The 22,641-nt window shown below is 48.9% G+C and overlaps 1 protein-coding gene across 1 annotated transcript in view; it reads left to right on the top strand.

Annotated features, from left to right (window-relative positions):
- gucy1b1 (guanylate cyclase 1 soluble subunit beta 1) overlaps positions 1-14,664 on the top strand; it is a 107,091-nt gene extending 92,427 nt beyond the window's left edge. The window contains 4 exon segments of the mRNA XM_038792288.1: positions 1,703-1,843; positions 9,183-9,337; positions 12,964-12,997; positions 12,999-14,664. Of these exon segments, the coding sequence (XP_038648216.1) occupies positions 1,703-1,843; positions 9,183-9,337; positions 12,964-12,997; positions 12,999-13,088 (420 nt within the window). The 3' untranslated portion in view covers positions 13,089-14,664.
- The last annotated feature ends 7,977 nt before the right edge of the window (positions 14,665-22,641 follow it).

Raw genomic sequence — 22,641 nt, forward strand, 5'->3', positions numbered from 1 at the left:
CCCCCCAATCTCCCCTTCAGCCGTCATTTCAGTCATGCCCCCTAGCATTACCAAAGGACCATTGCCCCCTGACATGATGGCTCTGACACTCTAGCAGTGTCTACCCTGGCGTGATAGACCCCAAGTGGAGTCAAGGGAGTCAGCTCATTGCTCATGTCCCATTCTGCTGCTGCCAGGCTGCAAAGGGAGAGTTCTCCCGAAGTGCTTTCATTTACAGTTTTCTAACAGCAGAAAGCACTTAACATTGCTGAAATGGTCAGCTTGTGTCAATCAGTACAAGAATGTTTATAAACATTACGGTTAGGATCAATGGAAGGTACTTCAGACACATTCAAGCACGAAGGGAAAGAAAAATAAATACACCTCCTTGCAGCTGTGCTTAAACCATTAAACTGTCAATAAAATGTCAGTTAAACTGCTGCACTGTGAAATTGAATGAATATGTCCCATTTCAAATGGGCCCAGAGGATTATAAGCCTTTCTAAGAGTTATGGACCTTCACGGAAGGCTCAGACACAATTGGGCTGAGGGAGCAGATGTGAGGAAAGGGAAAGTATTGCTAGCTTGAATCTTCAATGAACTCTCTGATCTGTTCATGAGCTGTCAAACAGAGCAGTTCAGACCGCGAAGGTCACTTCAGAGTAACAGATCAAACAAGGGTGAAGAATTTGAACAGACGGTTGCCTGTGATCACCATGTCAAGAGTGATGTTCAGTTTGCCCAGTGCTGGAAGGGGCAATCCAGACAAGGGACCCCATCTTGGGGGAGGATCCCGTGGTCAACCCCTTACTCACAGCCTGAGCCCACCCAAACGCAGGTCCTTTGGGGTCCATCATATCAGGACTATGCTTGGCAATACTTACACCAAAGCGTGTCTGGGAGAATTCCCGGTGTGGGGTTGGAACATAGCGGGGATGGTTCAGATTTGGGCTTCCAGCCCGTTAATTGCATTCCAATTAATGTGAATCAGCTGTTTGCATGTTCCCGCCGGCGCGGGGCAGGACTGGAGACTGGGGATGGGGCTGCCACCCGGCGCCATTTCAATTTAGGCTAATGCAGAATTCTTCGCCTGATCGGGATTCCCGATCTTAATGCAGGTAATTCCCGATCTTAAGGCTCAGGTCACCATGGGGGATGTGGTGATATGGTGAGTATGTGGGAGTGAGAGACTAACTGTATATATGTGTGTGTGAGTGTGTGTGTGTGTGGTTGTGCGTGTGAGTGATTCACTCACTGTGTGTATATGGGAGTGAGTGATGTAATCTACCACATTTGAGACTCACAACGATAAAAACAGATCTCCCTGTGGTGGTGGCCTTGGCTGTTTCTGTGCTTTAGTTAATGATTTTTTTTTAATGGGTGTGAACATTCTTGTTGAGGTGCCTTCCCAGTTACTTGCCTTGTCCTACAGCCAGATACCCCTCTGAAGACTAAAAGGCATCTGACTGACTCTCCAACTTCGAAAACCAGCCCTGAGGTTGCCAGCGAATCTATCTCCGTACCAATTAAGGGCTCAACCACTTGAAAATCTAAACTTTAATCAGGTTCCCTTGAAGGCAGGTTTCCAGTGCAAAATAAAACCTAACTCCTCTTTCGTGCCTCTGTGGCAAAGAAAATCTGCCAAGTATCTCCTAATTTTAATTTATTTGTGATTTTATTAAGCAACATTTAAAGGGGCCATTCATTTTTCTTATTTCTTCAGGTGGAGACAGTTGGGGATAAGTACATGACTGTGAGTGGTCTGCCAGAGCCATGTGTCCATCATGCTCATTCCATATGCCACCTTGCTCTGGACATGGTGGAGATTGCAGGGCAGGTGAAGGTTGATGGAGAACCTGTAGAGGTTAGTTTTGCAAAATTGTGAATTTACAAAAGTTGATCTTACTCACCTTTTCTGTCATGTATTTAATATTCGAGTTGATCTTCAATGACCTTGTCGTGGATTTCTTGCTGCTTCACTGGCTTTTTTCCATTACTTCTGTCTCACTTAATTGTGCTGTCTGTATAAGGCGTACATATTTTATCCCATTGTTTTTCTAAACTAGATATTATCATTTATGATATTAGCTAAATATACTTTTATGAATTATAAAGCATGAACCTTTACAATGTTTAAAATTCAGCCAGGGATCCTCTTGCCTGAGAGTCTGGCCCTTTTCCACAGCTGTGTTCATGGCCAAGTGTCCTTGGAGAGGCCGCACGTAGTGTCCTGTTAGCCTAGTCCCAGCGAGATATCAGACTTAACTATATTTCCAAGTCCATTGCAGGGCGCCACATCCTTGACCTACCTGTAGCATCTGTAGTGGTTACCACTCCTAATGTGGAGCTGCCAGCTAACCAGAGCCTGGCAGCTCTATGAGGTGGGGCGTCCTCCTAGCGATATGGACCGGGATTCTCCGTTGCTAGGGAGGACGGAGAATTTGGTGCTCAGCCAAATCTCCCATTCACTGCAGCAGGACCAGCGAATCCCGCTGCCGTAAATGGACAGAGAATCACACCAGCGATCTTCTAATCTCAATCCTAAATTACCTGCCCCTTATTCTGAGACTGTGTCCCATGGTTCTAGACACCCCAGCCAAGGGAAACATCTTTCCTGCATCTTTCTTGTCGAGCCCTGTAAACATTTGTATATTTGAATGAAATCGCCTTTCATTCTTTTTAACTCCAGAAACGTTCACCTTAACATAAAGAAGGCAAGAAACCATACTTACAAGCGTGTTTTAAATCTTTTTAATCTCCAAGTTTGTGGAACTAAGACAAGTCCAAATATATAAACTGATTTTTAAATCAGTCTATTTAATCTTTCCTCATAGGACAATCCTTCAATCTGAGGAATTAATTTAGTGAACCTTTGTTGCACTCCTCCATGACAAGTATATCTTTTCTTTGGTAAGACCAAAACTGTACACAATACTCCAGGAGTAGTCTCACCAAGGCTCTATATAATTGCAGTAAGAACAGCCCATCATCCCAAGAATTAGTCTGGTGAATCTCTGCTGCATACCCTCTATGGAAAGCACATTCTTCCTTTGGTAAGGGGACCAAACTACCCAATTTTCCAAGAGCAGTCTAACCAAGGTTCCATACAATTGAAGCTAGGATGTAGTCAAGTTCTCTTGCGATAAAGGCCAACATACCATTTGCTTTCCTAATAGCTTGCTGAACCTGCATGTTGTGACTTATGAACAAGAATACCTAGGTTCCTTTAAGATAACAACATTTCCCATCTCTCACCATTTGAGAAATACTCTATCTCTATCCATCGTATCTAGATGGATAACCTCACATTTATCCATATTATATTCCATCTACCATGTCCTTGCCCACTCAACAAGCCTGTTCAAATCCCCTTGAAGCCTTATTCTCAAACTCACATTTGTCCCTATTTTTGTGTCATCTGCAATCTTGGAAATATTACATTTGATCCCCACATCCAAATCATTGATATATATTGTGAACAGCTGGGGCCCAAGTACTGATCCTTGCTGTGTCCCACTAATCACATCCTGCCAATCTGAGAATTACCTGTTTATTTCTACTCTGTTTTCTGTCTGTTAACGAAACCCTAATTAATGTCAGCATATTACGACCTATTCCATGTGTTCTAATTTTATTTATCAACCTCCTGAGTGGACCTTATCAAAAGCCTTCGGAAAATGCAAATACACCACATTCCCCCTTTTCCAATCTCCTGGTACATCACAAAAATCCCCAACAGATTATTTTCATTAATCAGATCATCGATCAAATCATTATTTTTGACATATCCATTTATCACATCCTTTCTAATAGATGCTCATATTTTCCCGACTACTTAAAAAAAATTCATTTACGGGATGTGGGCGTTGCTGGTTGGGACAGCATTTATTGCCCATCCCTAGTTACCCTTCAGAAGATGGTGGTGAATTGCTTTCTTGAACCGCTGCAGTCCATGAGGTGTATGTACATCCACTGTGTTGCCCCAGCGACACAGTGAAGGAACGGCAAAATATTTCCAAGTCAGGATGGTGAGAGACTAGGTTGGGGAGCCTCCATGTGGTGGGGTTCCCAGGTATCTGCTGCTCTTATCCTTCTAGATGTTAGTGGTCATGGGTTCAAAAGGTGCTGTCTAAGGAACCTTGGTGAGCTACTGCAGTGCATCTTGTAGATGGTACACATGGATGCCACTGTTCGTCAGTAGTGGAGGGTTTGAATGTTTGTGGAAGGAGGAGCAATTAAGCCGGCTGCTTTGTCCTGGATGGTGTCGAGCTTCTTGAATGTTGTTGGAGCTGCACTCATCCAGGCAAGTGGAGAGTATTCCATTACACTCCTGACTTGTGCCTTGTAGATATTGGACAGGCTTTGTGGGGGTGGGGGGGTGCGTTAACTCGCCGTAGGATTCCGAGTCTATGGCCTGCCCTCGTAGCCACAGTATTAATGTGACTAGTCCAGTTCAGTTTCTGATCAATGATAACCCCCAGCATGTTCGATTCCCGGCTGGGTCACTGTCTGTGTGGAGTCTGCACGTCCTCCCCGTGTGTGCGTGGGTTTCCTCCGGGTGCTCCGGTTTCCTCCCACAGTCCAAAGATGTGCGGGTTAGGTGGATTGGCCATGCTAAATTGCCCGTAGTGTAAGGTTAATGGGGGGATTGTTGGGTTACGGGTATACGGGTTACGTGGGTTTAAGTAGGGTGATCATTGCTCGGCACAACATCGAGGGCCGAAGGGCCTGTTCTGTGCTGTACTGTTCTATGTTCTATGTTGATTGTGGGGGATTCAGCAATGGTAATGCCATTGAATGTCATGGGGCAGTGCTTAGATCCTCTCTTGTAGGAGATGGTCATTGCCTGGCACTTGTGTGGTGCGAATATAACTTGCCACTTGTCAACCCAAGCCTGGATATTGTCCAGGTCTTGCTGCATTTGGATATGGACTGCTTCATTATCTGAGGAGTCATGAATGGTGATGAACATTGTGCAGTCATCCGCAAAGATCCTCACTTCTGACTTTATGATTGAAGGGAGGTCATTGATGTCACACTATCAGGTCACTCCCACCTTTCTGAAATTGTGGGGTTACATTTGCAGCCTTTCAATCTGCAGCACTGATCCAGATTCTATAGCACTTTAAGATACATCCACTGGGTGGAATTTCTCCATCCTGCCCATGGCAAAAGGGTGGAAACCTGCAGCGTGAAAACAGTTTGCAATTCCTCCGATGGCAGATTAGTTATCTTTCTGTTCAGTGCCATGAATGCTATTTGCATTTGTTAACATCTCATGAATGCTCATTAAAGCAATTGCTCTCTAAAATCTCATCATGCCTTCCAATCCATGCCAGTGGGAAATTATGTCGTCCTCAAATCCATTTGAAAATGTCTGGTGTGCACAAGTCAGACCTCAGTTCGCTCCTGACTTTGAGGTGAGTGCAACATACATAGTTACCTGCCATCGCGCTGCACCGGTTTTGTTGCAATGAATACCACACTACTGGAGCTGCAGTGTTGATGTGTCCTGCTCTGTTCTGATGTTGTCCAGAAGGACAACGCTGTGCTGCGGTACTCATGCAGACTTCCACGTTCAGACACTGACCAGTCGTGCAGCCAGGGTGGGAAAGTTCTGGGGTTTTAGGTTCCCGGTAGCTGAGACCATTGTGCAGTTGTGCTCAGGCAGAACTCCAATTTCACAAACAAGTATTTTGACCAGGTTTGAGTTCTGAGGAGAGGGTGGAAATAATGAATACAAGGTGGGGCAACACAGTAATGGCTGTGGCTCAAAGCAAAGGCAGTAGCAAATCTGATCGGGAAGGGTCTGAAGCAGTGTGGGAGAAGCGCATTGCTGGGCTGACGGCCCCTTTTTGGGGTACCCTCTAATTTGTTGGTGCCGCAAGAGTGAACAAGAGTCATCATAATTGGAAAGAAGGATTACCTCCTTACAAAGCCAATAGCTTCAATAGCACTGTGAAGGGATATTCAGAATGCAAGGACTTAATTACAGTCACTGCATCCCAAGAGTCACACTCAGGAAGGTAGACTTTATGAATGTAGGCAATAGTGAAGGAGGTACAGCTGCATCATATATGGCGTTCCATCAATGAAGGCCAGTCATGTGTTCACCAGAAGTGGCATTGATAATGGGCCAAAGGGCATCCATTCATTGACCATGAGCAAACTGATAGGTAATTATCATGCCGCCTCAGAGATTGGAGCATTGTGGCTAGTTTGTGTCACTTATCTCATTTACACCTCACCACCCCATGCAGGGCTCCTGATATCTTGGTCACCCCCATTTGTGTACTCACGTCCTAGGGTCAAGACAAGACTGCATCAGGCACAACACGAGTAGAGCAGGAAAAGCTGGGAACCTTACATTTTTGACAGGTTCCATATTCAGAGCTTCACTTCTTGACCCATTAATCATTTTTGTCTTAAATGTTTCATTACAGAAAGAAGGCAAAAGGGGTAATGGTGACACGGTGGTACAGTGGTTAGCATTTCTGCCTCACAGCGCCAGGGATCCGGGTTCAATTCCGGCTTCGGGTGACTGGCTGTGTGGCGTTTGCACTTTCTCCCCGTGTCTGAGTGGGTTTCCTCCAGCTGCTCCGGTTTCCTCCCACAATCCAAAGATGTGCAGGTTAGGTGGATTGGCCCTGCTAAATTGCCCCTTAGTATCCAAAAGGTTAGGTGGGGTAACTGGGCTTCGGGGATAGGGTTGCGGCTTGGGAGAGTACTCTTTCCAAGGGTAGGTGCCGACTTGATGGGCCAAATGGTCTCCTTCTGCACTGTAGAGATTCTATGATTCTATTAAAAATGGATCCAGGGCTCAGTGCTGCCTTTGTCAGAGTCCTCATGTAATGCAGGAAGCAAAGGAAGGAAAGGTGTTGACAAGCCCAGCTCCAGAAGGAGCCTCAGGGTAATGGTCAAAGGGAGTCATAGCTTGAGCAGGAGAGTCAGGAGGAGACACCCAAACAATAGAGGTGCCTTGCCAGACCTAGGGATTACCATAGAAGAGTCTCCCACTTACAGACGAGTGAGATGCAGTGCTGGGTTCATCTACACTTGTCCTGAGATATGGTTGACCACATATGTCACATCCTTCAGGAAGGTTTGATGCCATGTAGGGTTGGAGGCTAGCCCTGTCAGTGGCTTTGAAGGTGATCGCAGCGCTCATATTCTTTGCCTCTGGATCTATGTAGGGATCAACAGGAGACCTGTGCAGCACCTCTAAGTCCACAACACATCAAGGAATAAAGTAGATCACAGATGCCCTTTACTGGAAGGCCCATCATTATATCAGCTTCACTGCCATCTCAGGATTTCCGAGAGTGCAGGGTGCAATAGACTACACCCATGTACCTATATATGTTCCGTGGCAGCAGCCTCTTAATGAGATGTATGACCCAAGCTAGCTCTGTGCTAATGTTTTAGCAAGGGCTAACCTTTTTTTTATTTGCTCAAGGAATGTGAGCTTCACTGGCTAGCCTATCCCTAATTGTTCTTGAAACGGTGGTAGTGAGCTGCCTTCTTGAACTGCTACAGTCCATGTAGTGTAAGTACACCCACAATGCTGCTAGGGAGTGCCAGGAATTTGACCCAGTGGCAGTGAAGGAACACTGATATATTTCCAAGTCAAGATAGTGGGTGTCTTGGAGGGGATGCTCCAGGTGGTGGTGTTCCCATGGATCTGCTGCCTTTGCCCTTTCAGATGGTAGTTGTTGTGGGTTTGGAATGTACTGTCTAAGGAGCTTTGGTGAGTTCTTCCAGTGCCTCTTGTAGATGGTACATATGGCCGCTGCTGTGTATCGGTGGTGGAGGGAATGAATGTCCAGAGCTAATGTTTAGGACTCACAGGGCAACCATCTCCTTCTGATTATAAACCACTGTGCTCCTTCCTCTGCTGCCAGTGCGACAGGACATATCCAGGGATGGTGATGACGGCTTCTGAGACGTCATCTCGAAGGTATGATTCCCTTGATGGGTCCTCACCACATCAAAAGCAGTTAAGTGCTTTCTGCTGTGAAAAAGAGGAAGACTAAGTGGTGCAATGGACCCAGGTCCCATGCGCTGCGAGGCAGCACTTAGCTGCTTTTGATGTGGTGAGGACCTGCAATTATAGCAAGAGTGTTTAGAAACATTTTGGTTAGCATGAAAGCAGGGTAATGGAGATGCATTCAACATGAAGGAAAATATCAATAAACAATCCACCAAGCAGCTGTCTCTGGAGTAATAAAACTGTCATTCACTGGCTAATGCAATTATTTCTGTGTGAAATTGAAAGGGGGGTCTCTGATTGGGGGGGTAGGGAGGGTCTCTGATGTGGGGTCTCTGTTGGGGATCTGATGGGAGGGCTTGGTGGGGATGGTGTCAGGTCACCCTCATGGTTGACTCACTATTCCCACTGTGGTGTTGCGGGGGGCGGGGGGGGGAGTTGGGTGGGTGATGCCCCTAGTTGTCAGCAAGGGAGAGAGGGGCAGGATTTATATTGGAGGTGGAGGCAGCCGTCTGCTCAAATTGGTGGCTTGATACCGACAGAATCCAGCGAGTTCCCCTCCATGCATACATTTGCATGGAACAGGAGAGGGAATCGCGCGTGGGCGGAGCACCTAACACTAGAATGGCTGGCACGATTCTCACCGGTTTACCCACCCGGCACGACATTTACTGATATTTTGGGAGAATCCTCCCCTCGATTTGAGGGAGGATCATGTGCAAAACGCTTATACATCCAAACCTAGATGTTAGTAAGTGGCTCAGCTTCATGCAGCTTAAGTGACTTTATGTACAATGGCCTTTTGTCAGTGTGACAATGGGTTTCAGAAGATTGCATCCTAATGGTGTGGCCTCCTGAATGTGGATGTAAAATTACTTGTTTGCTGTAACTTACAATGGAAGTCATTCAACTTATTTTCTGAGTTTGTGCTGGTCCCTGTTACCAGTACAAAATAGAAAATGGCAGACACAATTTTCACATTTTCTAGCGACCAAGGATTCCCATAGCCAACAAATATTGGGGACATTACCTCCATTTGGTCCAATTATTGTGCCCCCTGTCTTCAATTTTCTCTTGAGGTACTTTGGTCTCAGAATGTCAGATGCATACACTTCACAAGTGTGTGAGAATCAGGTCCTTCTGTTCTGTGTTCTGACTCAGACATTGTTCATGTTGGAATATTTTGCATAATTGAAAAACTTATCTTTCACCTTAGATCACTATCGGTATTCACACTGGGGAGGTGGTCACCGGTGTAATAGGCCAGAGAATGCCTCGCTATTGCTTATTTGGAAATACTGTTAATCTAACGAGCAGGACAGAAACCACTGGAGAAAAAGGAAGAATCAATATCTCAGAGTACACATATAGGTGAGCGGTGGTTTAATCTATAATAATTCCACTTCTGTCTGTTTGCATTTTCTGATTGGTCAATGATTTGATTTGCATGTGTCGCACTTGCTACTGCTCAGCTTAATTTATTTATCCCTGGCCCCAATGGCTCCTCACCCTTGCTTACTAGCCCTTGGATCTTGTCGCTACACAACCTCAGTTTCTGGACCAGGCCCCCACCTCAGGGCAGGACAGCATGGGAGGGAGAGAGAGGGGACAGAAGAAGTGGATGGCATGAGAAGTGGGAAAATGGCACAGGGGATTTGCAAGGAGGTGGGTGGAGATGATATGGAGGGAAGGGGACATGCAAGGGGAAAGTGATTTGAAGAGTTGATAGAGGGACAGGCTACTAAGGAGGGAGATCGGCATTTGAGGAAGAGGAGGATGAGTGGGAATGCATGGGAGGAGGCCGGGGACATCCTGAGAGGGATGTAACGAAGGAGAGGAAATGGTACAGGTAAAAGGGTGGCACAGGGAATGGGATGGAGTTGATATGGGAATGATGAAAGGAAATGAAAGTATGGCATGAGAAGGATGGCAGGTGAAGGATATAAAGCAGTGGATGGGGATTTAATAAAATATTGTTGCAATGAAGGTAAGTTAATAGACATAGACATAGAACATTGAAATGAAATGAAATGAAAATGGCTTATTGTCACGAGTAGGCTTCAATTAAGTCACTGTGAAAAGCCCCTAGTCGCTACATTCCGGCGCCTGTCCGGGGAGGCTGGTACGGGAATCGAACCGTGCTGCTGGCCTGCTTGGTCTGCTTTAAAAGCCAGCGATTTAGCTCGGTGAGCTAAACCAGCCCCTAAACAGCGCAGTCCAGGCCCTTCGGCCCTCGATGTTGCGCCGACTTGTGAAACCAATCTAAAGCCCATCTACACTATTCCATTATCATCCCTATGTTTATCCAATGACCATTTAAATGCCCTTAATGTTGGCAAGTTCACTACTGTTGCAGGCAGGGCATTCCACACCCTTACTACTCTCTGAGTAAAGAACCTACCTCTGACATCTGTCCTATATCTATCTTCCCTCAATTTAAAGCTATGTCCCCTCGTGCTAGCCATCACCATCCGAGGAAAAAGGCTCTCACAGTCCACCCTATCTAATCCACTGATCATCTTGTATGCCTCTATTAAGTCACCTTTTAACCTTCTTTTCTCTAACGAAAACAGCCTCAAGGCTCTCAGTCTTTTCTCATAAGATCTTCCCTCCATACCAGGCAACATCCTGGTAAATCCCCTCTGCACCCTTTCCAATGCTTCCTCGTCCTTCCTATAATGCGGCGACCAGAACTGCACGTAATACTCCAAATGCGGCCGCACCAGAGTTTTGTACAGCTGCAACATGACCTCATGGCTCCGAAACTCAATCCCTCTACCAATAAAAGCTTACACACCGTATGCCTTCTTAACAACCCTATCAACCTGGATGGCAACTTTCAGGGATCTATGTACATGAACACTGAGATCTCTCTGCTCATCCACACTACCAAGAATCTTACCATTAACCCAGTACTCTGTATTCCTGTTACTCCTTCCAAAGTGAAACACCGTACACAATTCTGCATTAAACTCCATTTGCCACCTGTCAGCCCAGCTCTGCAGCTTATCTGTGTCCCTCTGTAACCTGCAACATCCTTCCGCATTGTCCACAATTCCACCGACTTTAGTGTCATCTGCAAATTTACTCACCCATCCTTCTACGCCCTGCTCCAGGTCATTTATAAAAATGCAGTGGCCCCAAAACAGATCCTTGTGGTACACCACTAGTAACTGAACTCCAGGCTGAATATTTCCCATCAACCACCATCCTCTGTCTTCTTACAACTAGCCAATTTCTGATCCAAACTGTTAAATCACCCTGAATCCCATGCCTCCGTATTTTCTGCAATAGCCTACCGTGGGGAACCTTATCAAACGCTTTACTGAAATCCATACACACCACATCAACTGCTTTACCCTCGTCCACCTGTTTGGTCACCTTCTGAAATAACTCAATAAGGTTTGTGAGGCACGACCGACCCTTCACAAAACCGTGTTGACTCTCTCTAATCAAATTATTCCTTTCTGGATGATTATGAAATGCCACATGTTTTTTCTGTCTTGCTGGTTCCCTCACCATCTACTGCACGCCCAGTGTAGCAGCTATGTCCTTCAGAACCCGGCCAGCTCGGTCTGTGGTGTATCGAGTTACTCTTGGTGATGGACATTGAAGTCCCCCACCCAGAGCATATTCTGCAACCTTGCTACCCTCAGTGCTTCCTCCAAGTCTTCAAATGTTTTGCGGGTCTCCGCTAGTATCTATAGGCCTGGGTCTTCTGAGCAGCAGCAATGATAGAGTGCTGCTGAGCTTGACGATTCTGGATTAATGCTGCTGTGCATTTTTATGGCACTATTTGGTGACTTTTAAAGTTTGAATGTTAGTAAATGGGTGAGTTGATGAATGAGTGAATTGGTAGGTGGGTGAGGTGGTAGGGTAGGTTAGTGGGTACATGGATAGGTAGGTGGGTGAGTGGTGACGTGAGTAGGTGAGTGAAGCTGTAAATCGATAGTGGGTTGTGCGACGGCTAGTCGGGTGGTCAATGCGGTGGTCGGGTGACCATGGCTAGTAGGGTCAGGTGGTTAGGGGGTTGCTGGGTCGGGTCAAGGGGTTTGTCAGGGAGTTACCACGTCAGGTGTGGGTGTAATCATGATTTTGGGGGTTATTTATGTTAGAGGGATAGTCTGTTTTAAGGGGGGATAGTTGGTTCAGGTCGGGGATGGTTGTCAGGTTGGGGGAGGTTGGAATTGAGTGTTAGCCGGAGGGGTCATTTGGGGGTGATTGTAAAGTTACCCAGGTGTTTAAATAAGTTTTAATATGGCTAATATTTATGGGTAACAGATAAGTAATGCAGAACTGTCCAAAGACTCCATCTCAAGCTCAGAGGCAGGGGCATTCATGCAGGGTCCAGGGGAGCAGGGGAAGTAGCTATTGGAAGTTGAAACTTTCTGAACAATTCCCATGGATGTCAGGAACTGCCACAGGATCCCAATGCACATATTCAGTTGTACGCCAAGTCTCCAACAACTTGAAGATAAATGAATTTGGCGCAACCTATTCATTCTTTAGTGGAGCAAACAAAGTGGAGTTTCGTGTCGATTACCATTTTAGGCTCGGGTGCATTTATAAGACAGCAACACATTGATTGATTCAGATGGCAACTTTAACCACAAGATCTAAACAAGGACAGTTTGCTTCATTTCAACATTATTAAAACACTCGCTGAGTGATTTTATCATTTCAACACATACAGATGCCTTTGCGTAGAGTAATTTAATTCACTATCATCAAGTGTTAAATCCAATGATATTCAAAACTGAATTGTAAGTTGAATTGAAGCCAAGCCATGCCAAACTGCAGTGATAAGATATCTGTACATAATAATCTATTATTGGCAGATGATAGTCACCAGTACAAGTTAGGATGGCTTTTTGTGGTGTGATTATAAAGTTATCTTCACATCTCTTACATTTCCTATACTTTCTGAGTTCGCTTTGTTTCAGTTAACATTGAAAATGAGGTAAATCGTCCTGATTACCACCTTCTTCTGTAATTAGGTGCCTAATGAGTGCAGAGAACTCAGATGAACAGTTTTCAACTGGAGTACAGAGATCTGATTAACATGAAGGGTAAGAAAGAGCCAATGAAAGTTTGGTTCCTGTCCAGAAAATACACAAAGTAAGAAGTGTGATTCATCAAAGAACAATTTATCATTTGGACCTTAAATAGTAAAAAGTAAAAATGAATTTGATGATAAATGAAGAGTTAACGTTCAAAATTGAAAAATATAAACATTTCCAGGCATAAAGGGCATTTTATATAAATTATGGCAAGTGCCAAGATAGTTACTTAATCATAAGATTGCAAAGATTACTTCACATTTTCCTTCAGTAAATGTCATCAAAAACTAACAGCAGAATGCATTTTTTTGGCTGCTTCTGCAAACAAGGCATTGCACATTCTGCTAAGTCTGATAATGTCTCACCAAGTACTTAAGTGCATTTATGTTGCAGAGCAAGGTCCTGAGAATCTGTAAGCCACCATTTGGGCCGTTATGTCTGAATCATTACCCTCCTGTCATGACCCTGTTGGAGGTTACAGAGTCAACAGGAAAGTACCTCCTTTCCATGGGGCCAGCGGAGATGGACATGACCAAGAGTACGTTGTCAATGCACATGTGCAGCATCCAGCTGTAAAGTACTTCACCTGGTCACCAGTGGGGGGAATTGGTGAGGGCTGCTGCAATCCCAGACTGAATGCAGTGTCCACTTAAAGGAGGATCAATCCAGGTTTGTTTTACGGTAAATTAATATCAGCCACTCTTTGGGGATCTATGCTGTGTCAAGTTCTGACTGTGCTGAGGAAACATGGGGCGGGATTCTCCAATGGCAAGTCAGAGTGTCCGCACCGTCGTGAACGCCACCGCATTTCACGATGGTGCGAACGGGCCGCCGGCAGCATTGACTCAGGCCCCGAAAAGGGGCCAGCAGCGGGGCCGCGCGAAACGCGGTGGGCGTGGAGGCAGAGCAGCGCCGTCATCGCGCATCACCCGGATGACGGCGTGCCACGTGATTTAATGTGCGCGTGCGCGCACAGGCCCCGCCAGAGCGATGGCTGAGCCCCGCCGTGCGGCTCCCAGGTTCCGGGACAATGACCTAGAGGCAGTGCTGGACGGAGTTGAAGGGCGCAGGGCGAACCTGTGCCCAAGACGTGGCCACCGTTACCCGGCTGGCGTGAAGTGGGAATCGTCATCAGCGCTGTGGGGCACACTCCCCGCTCTGGAAACCAGTTGCCGCAAGAAGCTCCACGACCTGACGAGGGCTGCCAGGGTAAGTACCCCGAGAGTTCCCACGGGCCACAACCCCCCTCCCCCCCGCCCGCCCATGCCGGGGGGCGTGACCACGTTGCACCCAACCCACATGGGCACCACACCCCCCTTGCGAGCTGCCATGGTGTGGTGCCCAGTGCCCTCCCCTCCTGCTGCGTGTCATAATGTTGCCAACATCTGCGTGTCTTGCTGCTGACCGCCTAACTCTGATGCTTTCCCCCTCCCACAGGACAAGACAGCCCACAACCATCGTGAGCGTGCAAGAACTGGAGGGGGATCACCTGTGCTGCACCCCCTCACCGTCCATAAGCAGAGGGCTCTGGACCTCGCTGGCGGAGCCACCTGTCGGGAGGTAGCGCCATGCCAGATCGGAGGCGCAGTCCCAAGTGAGACTCCCCTGCCTGGCTACACTCCCTCAGCCCCTCACCTCTCCCCCCCCCCACACGCTGCACCCCCTCACACTGCCCCCTAAATCCCCCCCCCCCCCCCCCCCCCTCACTCACCACCCCCACACACTGCCCCCTCCACCCCCTCACACCCGACTCCACGTGTCTAACGATACATGCTTTTTGTGTATTCCAGAGCCAGCAGCCGATCGTCCCGGAAAGTCTCGGAGACGCCCCCGCCGTCCAGGTCCAAGATCATCCGCCCACAGGGACGCACGTCAGGGAGGGGAAGGAAGACACACAGGACTTTCGAGGCCAGGGCACAGGAAGCGGACGCACAGAGGACCAACAGAAACAACACTGACGAACACAGGACGGACAGTCAGGACACTGACAGCCATGAGAATGACAAAGAGAGGACGGAGAGCCAGGACAATGACGGACAGAGGACGGGGACTCTGGACATTGACGCACAGAGGACGGCCAAACAGATGATGGACAGACCGGACACGGCCCCTCTCATGGGCCGGGGACAACGTCCATCGGTCCAAGGCTCGACCCAGGAGACCCCAGACCTGGGGTCCGATGAGGACATGGACCTTGCGTCACTGCTGTCACCCACACCCTCCACCATCGCAGATACCCTCACCACAGCCGGGCACATTAGTGATGAAGCTTCTGGGACACTGACTGGTGCGCACCACTTAGCCGAACCGGTACAGCAGGTGGAGATAGGAGCAGCTGAGGGGCTGGACGGTTGGTGGGCAGCCCAGGCCCAGCACTGAGCTGCCACCCAGACAGTTCCCGGGATCCTGGACTTACCAGACCCACCCACAGACCCGATGCATTTGGAAACCCAGGGAGTGGACAACGGGATGACGTCTGCCTTCCAGCATCTGCAGACGCAGTTTGGAGGAGTCCATCTGCGGCCAGGAGCAGGGAGTGGTGCCGGTCATGGCTGCCACCCAGGCCGACACCGCACGGGTGGCGTCCGCGGTGGAGGCAATGGGGGCAGCGGTTTCGGCCATGGGTCAGGTTCTGCAAGGTGTGGGGCTTCATGTGCACGCGTCATCCGTGGCCCAGGACAGGGCTGCCCTCTCACAGGCAGCCATGTCCCAGAGCCAGCTGGACATTGCTGCTGCACTCCAGGGTCTGGCTGAGTCTCAGCAGGCCATGGCCCAGTCTCAGCAGGCCATGGCCCAGTCCCAGCAGGCCATCGCTGAGAGCATCGGCGGCCTTGTGCATGTGCTGGATGGCGCTGCACAAGCCCAGCGGGAGGTTTCACAGTCCCTGACAGGGATAGCGCACTCCCTGAGCTCCATCGCTGCGTACGTTCAGACCCTGGTCGATGGCACAGCGGGCCTCCAGGACTGGCAGCGCCAGGTGTCGGTGGTGCCATGGCGCATGTCTCCGATCACACCACTGTCCCATAGTGAGGCCCAGGGGCCACCGGGCTCCCCGAGGCAGGCGGTTCTGGTGGCCGTCCCGGTGACTCCAGCAAGGGAGGTCCCGGAACACTCGGACTCCCCCCGTTCCGTCCCTGGTGCATCTGGTGGGCAGCGGGCAGAACAGGGTGGCACCACGCCATCAAGCACGCTCGCCGAGCAGCCTGGTCTATCCAAGCCGGGCCGCCCCAGGAAACGCGCGCCGATGGGGAGCCACGTCGCAGGGCAGGAGTCTCAGCAGTCCGCCTCCATTCCAGCTGTACCGTCTGTGGAAACACCAAGGCGTAGTGGTAGGACCCGTAAGGCAAAGGGGAGCTAGGGTGTTGGATGGTGCGGGAGGTGGGGGATGCTGGCTGGTGGGTTTGGGCAGAACGGTTGTGCAAGTGCCTTGCTCAGCGATGCCTCCCCCTAGTTCGTGAAACGTGCGGTGATCAACGCCTCGCGTGCTCGCTTGCCAAGCCGGTGGCGTGGTGCAGCCTCCCGGCCTTATCCAGCCCCCATGTCGTGTCTGTGCCTCCCCCACATCCCATCCTACTCCTCATGTGCAGATGCGTCGCTCTCATCGGGATTCCCCTGTGCCTCCTCCTCCAGGACATCGCCCCTCTGCTGGGCTATGTTGTGGAGCATGCAACAGACAACAACTATGCGGCCGGCCCTCTCTGAATGGTACTGGAGGACCCCTCCAGAGTGGTCCAGGCACCTGAAGCGCATCTTCAAGAGGCCAAAGCACCTCTCGACAACACCCCTGGTTGTTGCATGGGCCTCATTATGGTGGGTCTCCGCGTTGGTCTATGGCCTCCATACAGGCGTCATCTGCCACGACCGCAATGGGTAACATCCGTCGCCCAGCAACCAGCCCCTCAGCCGTGGGGGGGGGGGGGGGGGGGGGGTTGGGGGAGTGTCCCTCGAACATGGCAGGGATGAAGGATTGTGCCAGTATAAAGGCATCATGCACACTGCCGGAGTACTGGGCGCACACGTGCATGATCTGCATGTGGTGCTCGGATGCACCGGTGCCTGTGAGATACCGGACAGGTCCCCGCGCGGCACCTGGAACGAGCCTGAGCAGTTGGCATGGGGCCCTCTGCAGCCCGTCCCTCTGCTAAAGCCACCGCTGCCGCAGCTGCTCTGAGCCGCCTGCCTCGACTCTGCCAAAGGGCCACCTGCAGGGTAGCGGCTCCCGCCACAGCGGCAAACATCATTGGCTGGTGCGCAAACATGACAATCTGCAGGAGGGGCGGGGGGAGGAGATACAACATGTTTAACAATGGCGCTTTGATACCTCGACAGCCAGGTGCCATGGGATAAATGTGTTCCCCGGTTGCCTGGTCTCGCTACAGACACGCAGGCACCTAACCCCTGCCCACAGTCTCCGCCCACCACCCAGTTTACCCCGTCCCTCCTCATTGCACCTCCGTGGGCTGGCCATGCCCTCATGGGGGCTAGGCGTTGCGGCTCCTGTGTGGGGGGGTGGGGGCTGGGCTCACCCAAGGTCAAGGCGTGTGGCTGCGCGGGATGGCAGCGCCAGTGGCCTTCACCCATCAGCATGACCTCAACTTGCAAGCGTGTCTTCGCCACTGTCCTGCCTTGGCATGGCATGTTGCTCCCGCGGAAATCCCTCCCCACCCACCCATCCCCCTCCCCCGAACATGGAAGCCCCCTGCCCCATGTCACGCCCTCGGGACGTCGGCCCATCTGGGCCGCTGAATAGCGGGGGGCCCGGAGTATCGCCATACTTAGTACCTCGCGCGATTCTCCGGCAGGCGCAGGGCCAACCTCGATGATGTCATTCTCGCCGGTTGGGAGAATAGCGGGACAGCGTTGGACCGGCGTCACGTGAATAATCGGCGCAAACGACGATTCTCCTAAACAGTGCGGCATGGGGGAATCCCGCCCAGGAACTCCTAGGTCAGCAGTCATCAAATATCAAGCAAATAATCTTGTGAAGCTGCCTCGGAAATTCCAGAAATGGCAGAGACCCATCATTATTAGGTCATTCATTTTTCCATGGGTTGTGCCAAACTTCTGATAGCGTAATGGTGGGAGCCAGGTGAAGCTGGCAAGGAATTTCACAATATAGAAAATAGCCTATCTAGACCTTTTTGTCAGTCACGTTCCAGAAATGTTTTGGGGTAACTAACATCATATCCTGATTCAAATTTCAGGAAACAATCTCTATAACTGCAGCTCATTTAGTGCTTGTGACTTATGCAGAAAAGTGTTATTAAGGCACTTGTAGGCCATGTCAAAAGATTTCAAGTGTGCTAGTGATCTGTACTGAAAGGATTCACTGAGGCTTGTGACCTGTGCTAAGATGTTTCAAGGGTTGTCTGTGAGCTGTAATGAATGGTCTCACTGTGGCCATGTGCTAAAAGATCACACTGGGGCCTGTGGTTATTGTTCTGAGGCCTGCGGCCTGTGCTGAAAGGAAGGAAGCATCAATAAAATTTTGAAATGACTCATACCGATTGGACCTGCTCCTTATACCTTGAAATGGACCTCCAGTTCAGACCAATACCAGTCATTTCCGGGTTTTATTGTTTTTTCATTTTGGGTGAAGCCTATGACCTGTGATGGAAAGCTTTGTGCCTGTGACCTGTAAGTTGTTGACTTAGTATGATAAAACAACGGCAATTCATTTAAATATTTCAGTAATACTTCTGACATGTAGGACACGGTGCACTGAGAGCATCACTAGGATCTGTACTAGATTGTCAGGTAACAGTAGCAACAAATGGACTGTTGGTTGCTCATGTTACTGCCATCACTTTGCTAATGACAGCCACTGGGCACTTCAATCTCCATACAGGATTGGCTGGGTGAAAATCCCCAAAGAAAGAGCTGTAAGAAGCAAAGCATTTTGCATCAAAAATGGGTGCTCGTTGACGAGTACCACTCGTCCATTTTAGGTGCGTTGTGGAGTGGCTCTGTCACTTATATTTCCAACTGCATTGGGTGCCCCCTGTAGAACTCAGAGTCCATTTCTGTTTCCCCTGGGGCAGGTTGTGTATCCAGGAATGTTATCAATTTCTGTTTCCTGCCCCCGCAGCAAAAGTCCAGCCAATATTTCAGGTTGATGACCTTTTGTCAGAACTGGAAAAAGTTACAGATGTCGCAAGTTTTAAGCAGGTAGAGAGGCTGAAAGGATGCACGTGGAAAAGTATAAAAGAGAAGATCTGGGGCTGCATATTATGGGGTGGGATGCAGGGGGAGTGCATGGAAAATGTGCACTGCTCGCCCCCGAAGGAACGTTGGTCCTGAATGGACTGACTTTTAAAAAGCTTCCCCACAGCAATGTCATGCTTCGGGCGGGCTAATGCTCAGTGTGGGACTTCCATCCCTCAATGAGACAAAATTCAAGCTTGAGAGCCAACAGCAAAATTGATTGGCTGGCAACTCAAGTAGTCCCTGCAGTGCCAGAACTCAGTGGTGAACACTGCTCGGACTGCAAGGAAGTGGAGGAGAAAGAAGACATGGCTGCCAGAAAGTGGTAAGTTAGAGAATTTAGGGCTGAGAGGGATCAGAGTGCCTGGCAAGTCAATACGTTGGCATGCAGACTGCATTGGAAACATTATGCCTAGGAATAGGGCTATCATGCAACATTGAGATGGACAAAAGTTAAATAATACATTTAACATATTAAGACCACCCGAGGTGTTTCACAGGAGTGTTATCAGACAAAGGCTGTCTCCAGAGATATCCAGACAGTAAACAAAAGCTTGCCAGTGAGGGAGGTTTTGAGAAGCATCTTAAAATAGGACAGAGAAGCAGCAAAGGAATTTGGAACATATTGTCTAGGTAGGTCAAGGCATGGCCACTAATGAGTGGCAAAGGAAATAAGGGATACACAAGAGTCCATAATTGGAGAAAAGTAGAATGGGTTTCCCCAGTCTCTGATGCCGAAATCGCATTCGGCAATCGGCAGGAGAATACCCGTTTCCGACGAAATTGTGGACGGCGCCGCTTTCGTGATGCTCCGCCCCTCCAAAATGGCGTACTCTAGAAGTACTCCGCACGCTGTATTGATGGCCTCAGGACGTTGCCAAGACCCCCCCCCCCCCCATGCGCCTCCCCTGACCGGCCGAGTTCCCAACGGCGTCGGTCTCGTGTGCTATCATCCGTTGGGAACTCGGCGTGGTGGCTGCGGACTCAGTCCAGTGCCGCCGCAGTCAGGGGAGGGCCAATCTGCGGGAGAGGGGACTTTGTCAGGGAATGGGGGCACTGTTGGGGGATGGTTCGGGGGTCGCGAGCTGGCCAAAGGGGGGTACTATTTTGCAGGCAGGACTCAGGCCAGCACCATATTGTATGGCGCGGCCGCTGCAGGCCACCACCATGGCGCATGCGGGCTCACAGACCCGGCAATTCTCCGGGCCGAATCGACAGCTAGAGCCGGGTGTTCTATGCTGCTCTGCTGCTAGCCCCCAGCTAAACAAAGGATCAGTGGCCATTTTGCGCCGAATGTTCGGTCGTAAAATGCCACTGTTCCCACACCGGCATCATGACAAAGCCTCAAAATCGAACAATCCAGCCTATAATGTTTTTGAGGGTAGCAAGCAAGGAGACGTATACAGGATGGGCAAGAACCAGGATGGAGGATTTCTAAGGCAAGGATGGGAATTCTAGAATTAGAATATTCCTGAAATACGAACCAATGTAAGAATGGGAATCGGGGTGTTTGGTGAATGGGACTTGGGTTGGAATTTTATGCTCCCCTCCTAACCGTGGGAAGAGGGCTAGTGGGTGGGTGTGGCATAAAATAGCACAGCATGGCACAGGGCACAATGCCCATTGTCTATCCATCCCTGCTTTAATGTTACCAACAGCAGCGTGTCAAGCAGATTGGGCTTATTGAGGCCCTTAAGTAGCCAATGAATGGATCTTCATGGCGAGTTCCTGCCATTGCTGCTGTTTTACCAATCGTAGGGGTAGGATGGAGGTATACTCATCATGTGGCAAGGTTATCAGGTAAACCCCAGCAGCGCGGTTACAGACTCGAGGATGGCAGGAGAGTCATCTGTTCAGACACCCTCTTTGCAAAGGAGGCATCCCTCCAATGGAAATGGTCATCCTCACTTGTCCTGCCACCACATTCCCCCCATCCCCCTCACAACCTATTAAACATAGTTCCCTCCCATTTGCTGCGACTTCCCTGACTGGCCCCAGCAAAGCCGACTGACTTACCTTACTATCCTGTCACTTCTGTGGTTCCTCATTGTGTCCGACTGCAGTCCCATCAGTGGTCACCCCCCCCCCCCCCCCCCCCCCCCCCCCCCACCTCATCACGCTGCCCCCCTCCCCATCCGTGGAGGTGGGCTCCTTGCCCTGACTTTCCAGGGTCACAACCACCATGAAAATAGATGTACTCACCCAGGTGAGCTTGACAGAGACTGAAAGGTGGCAGATTGGCCAGGAGAACATTGAAATAATTGCCTTTCAAGGTTGAGGTGGGACAGGTTTGGGTGACATTCAGATGATATGAGGTTAGTAGTTCAGCACAAGGTCAAACAAAACACCAAGGGTTGGTGTTCACAGGGAGTGAGGTGAATTGTGGGTGGAAGAGGTCACGTGCCAATCATTTTTTTAAAAAGGGCTATCCCACAGCAATAGCATTCTTCCCATCAGCCCAAGCAGTGCCAAGATGAAGTGAGAAATGGATCCCTGAGGATCCAGACTCCGGGCCTGGATTTGTGGGTGGGGTGGGATCAGGCACACTAAGGTGGGGGAAAGGCGAAGGGGGACACAGCTTTTGGATGCCAGATGGGGAAGCACAAAGCAGGGGGTGTCATCTTGAGGGGTGTGCCCTGGTGAACATGCTCCCCCAAAGGACATTCCCACTCTTCCTTCTTGCATTTACACCTATTGAAGTATTAATATTCTACTTGCTTCCAACACAACTTGTGACTTAAAAGGTAACTGCTTTCTTAGAAAAGTGTTTGTATCTAAACGTTTACTTGAGATATAGAGGCAACTTAACATAAACTTTCTTTCATCGATCATCTATTTCTGAGGTAAAAACTATATTTTTAAAATTGACTAATTTAGGTCATTTTGTTGTGAATATTAATACAATATATGCCCAACTATTAAATCACAGTCTCTCCTGTATGTCAGAAAATGACGTATCTATCAATTAGACTTAGTTTTTAAATATACAAATATACTTATATATTGAAATTACGTAAAGACATTTTATTGAAATCGCAAATTTTGCCAAGTATTGGAGTGTGTTATACACAGTTGAAATGTATAACTTCTATTTAGAGTAAAAACAGTAAAAATGAAGATAAAGTATTTTACTGTAAGAATAATAGTTAACTTAATGGTACTTGCCATTATTTATGCACAAATACTATAGAAATTTCACATGGGAAGAAAATGTGACATTAAACACGGACATTAAATGTTGCTGTCCAAATATTTCAACCACCAGCTCCACAAAAAACACTTAATGCTGTTTGGCTCGTTATTTGAAATATATTGATTCATGTGAAATTGCTACATTTTCACAGTACACATAAACTAAACTCACCACAGAATGTTTGGTATTGTCCATTCCAAGTCAAGTACCTTTTTAAC

This window comes from Scyliorhinus canicula, chromosome 3, assembly GCF_902713615.1.
Source record: "Scyliorhinus canicula chromosome 3, sScyCan1.1, whole genome shotgun sequence".
NCBI classification, from domain to species: Eukaryota; Metazoa; Chordata; class Chondrichthyes; order Carcharhiniformes; family Scyliorhinidae; genus Scyliorhinus; species Scyliorhinus canicula.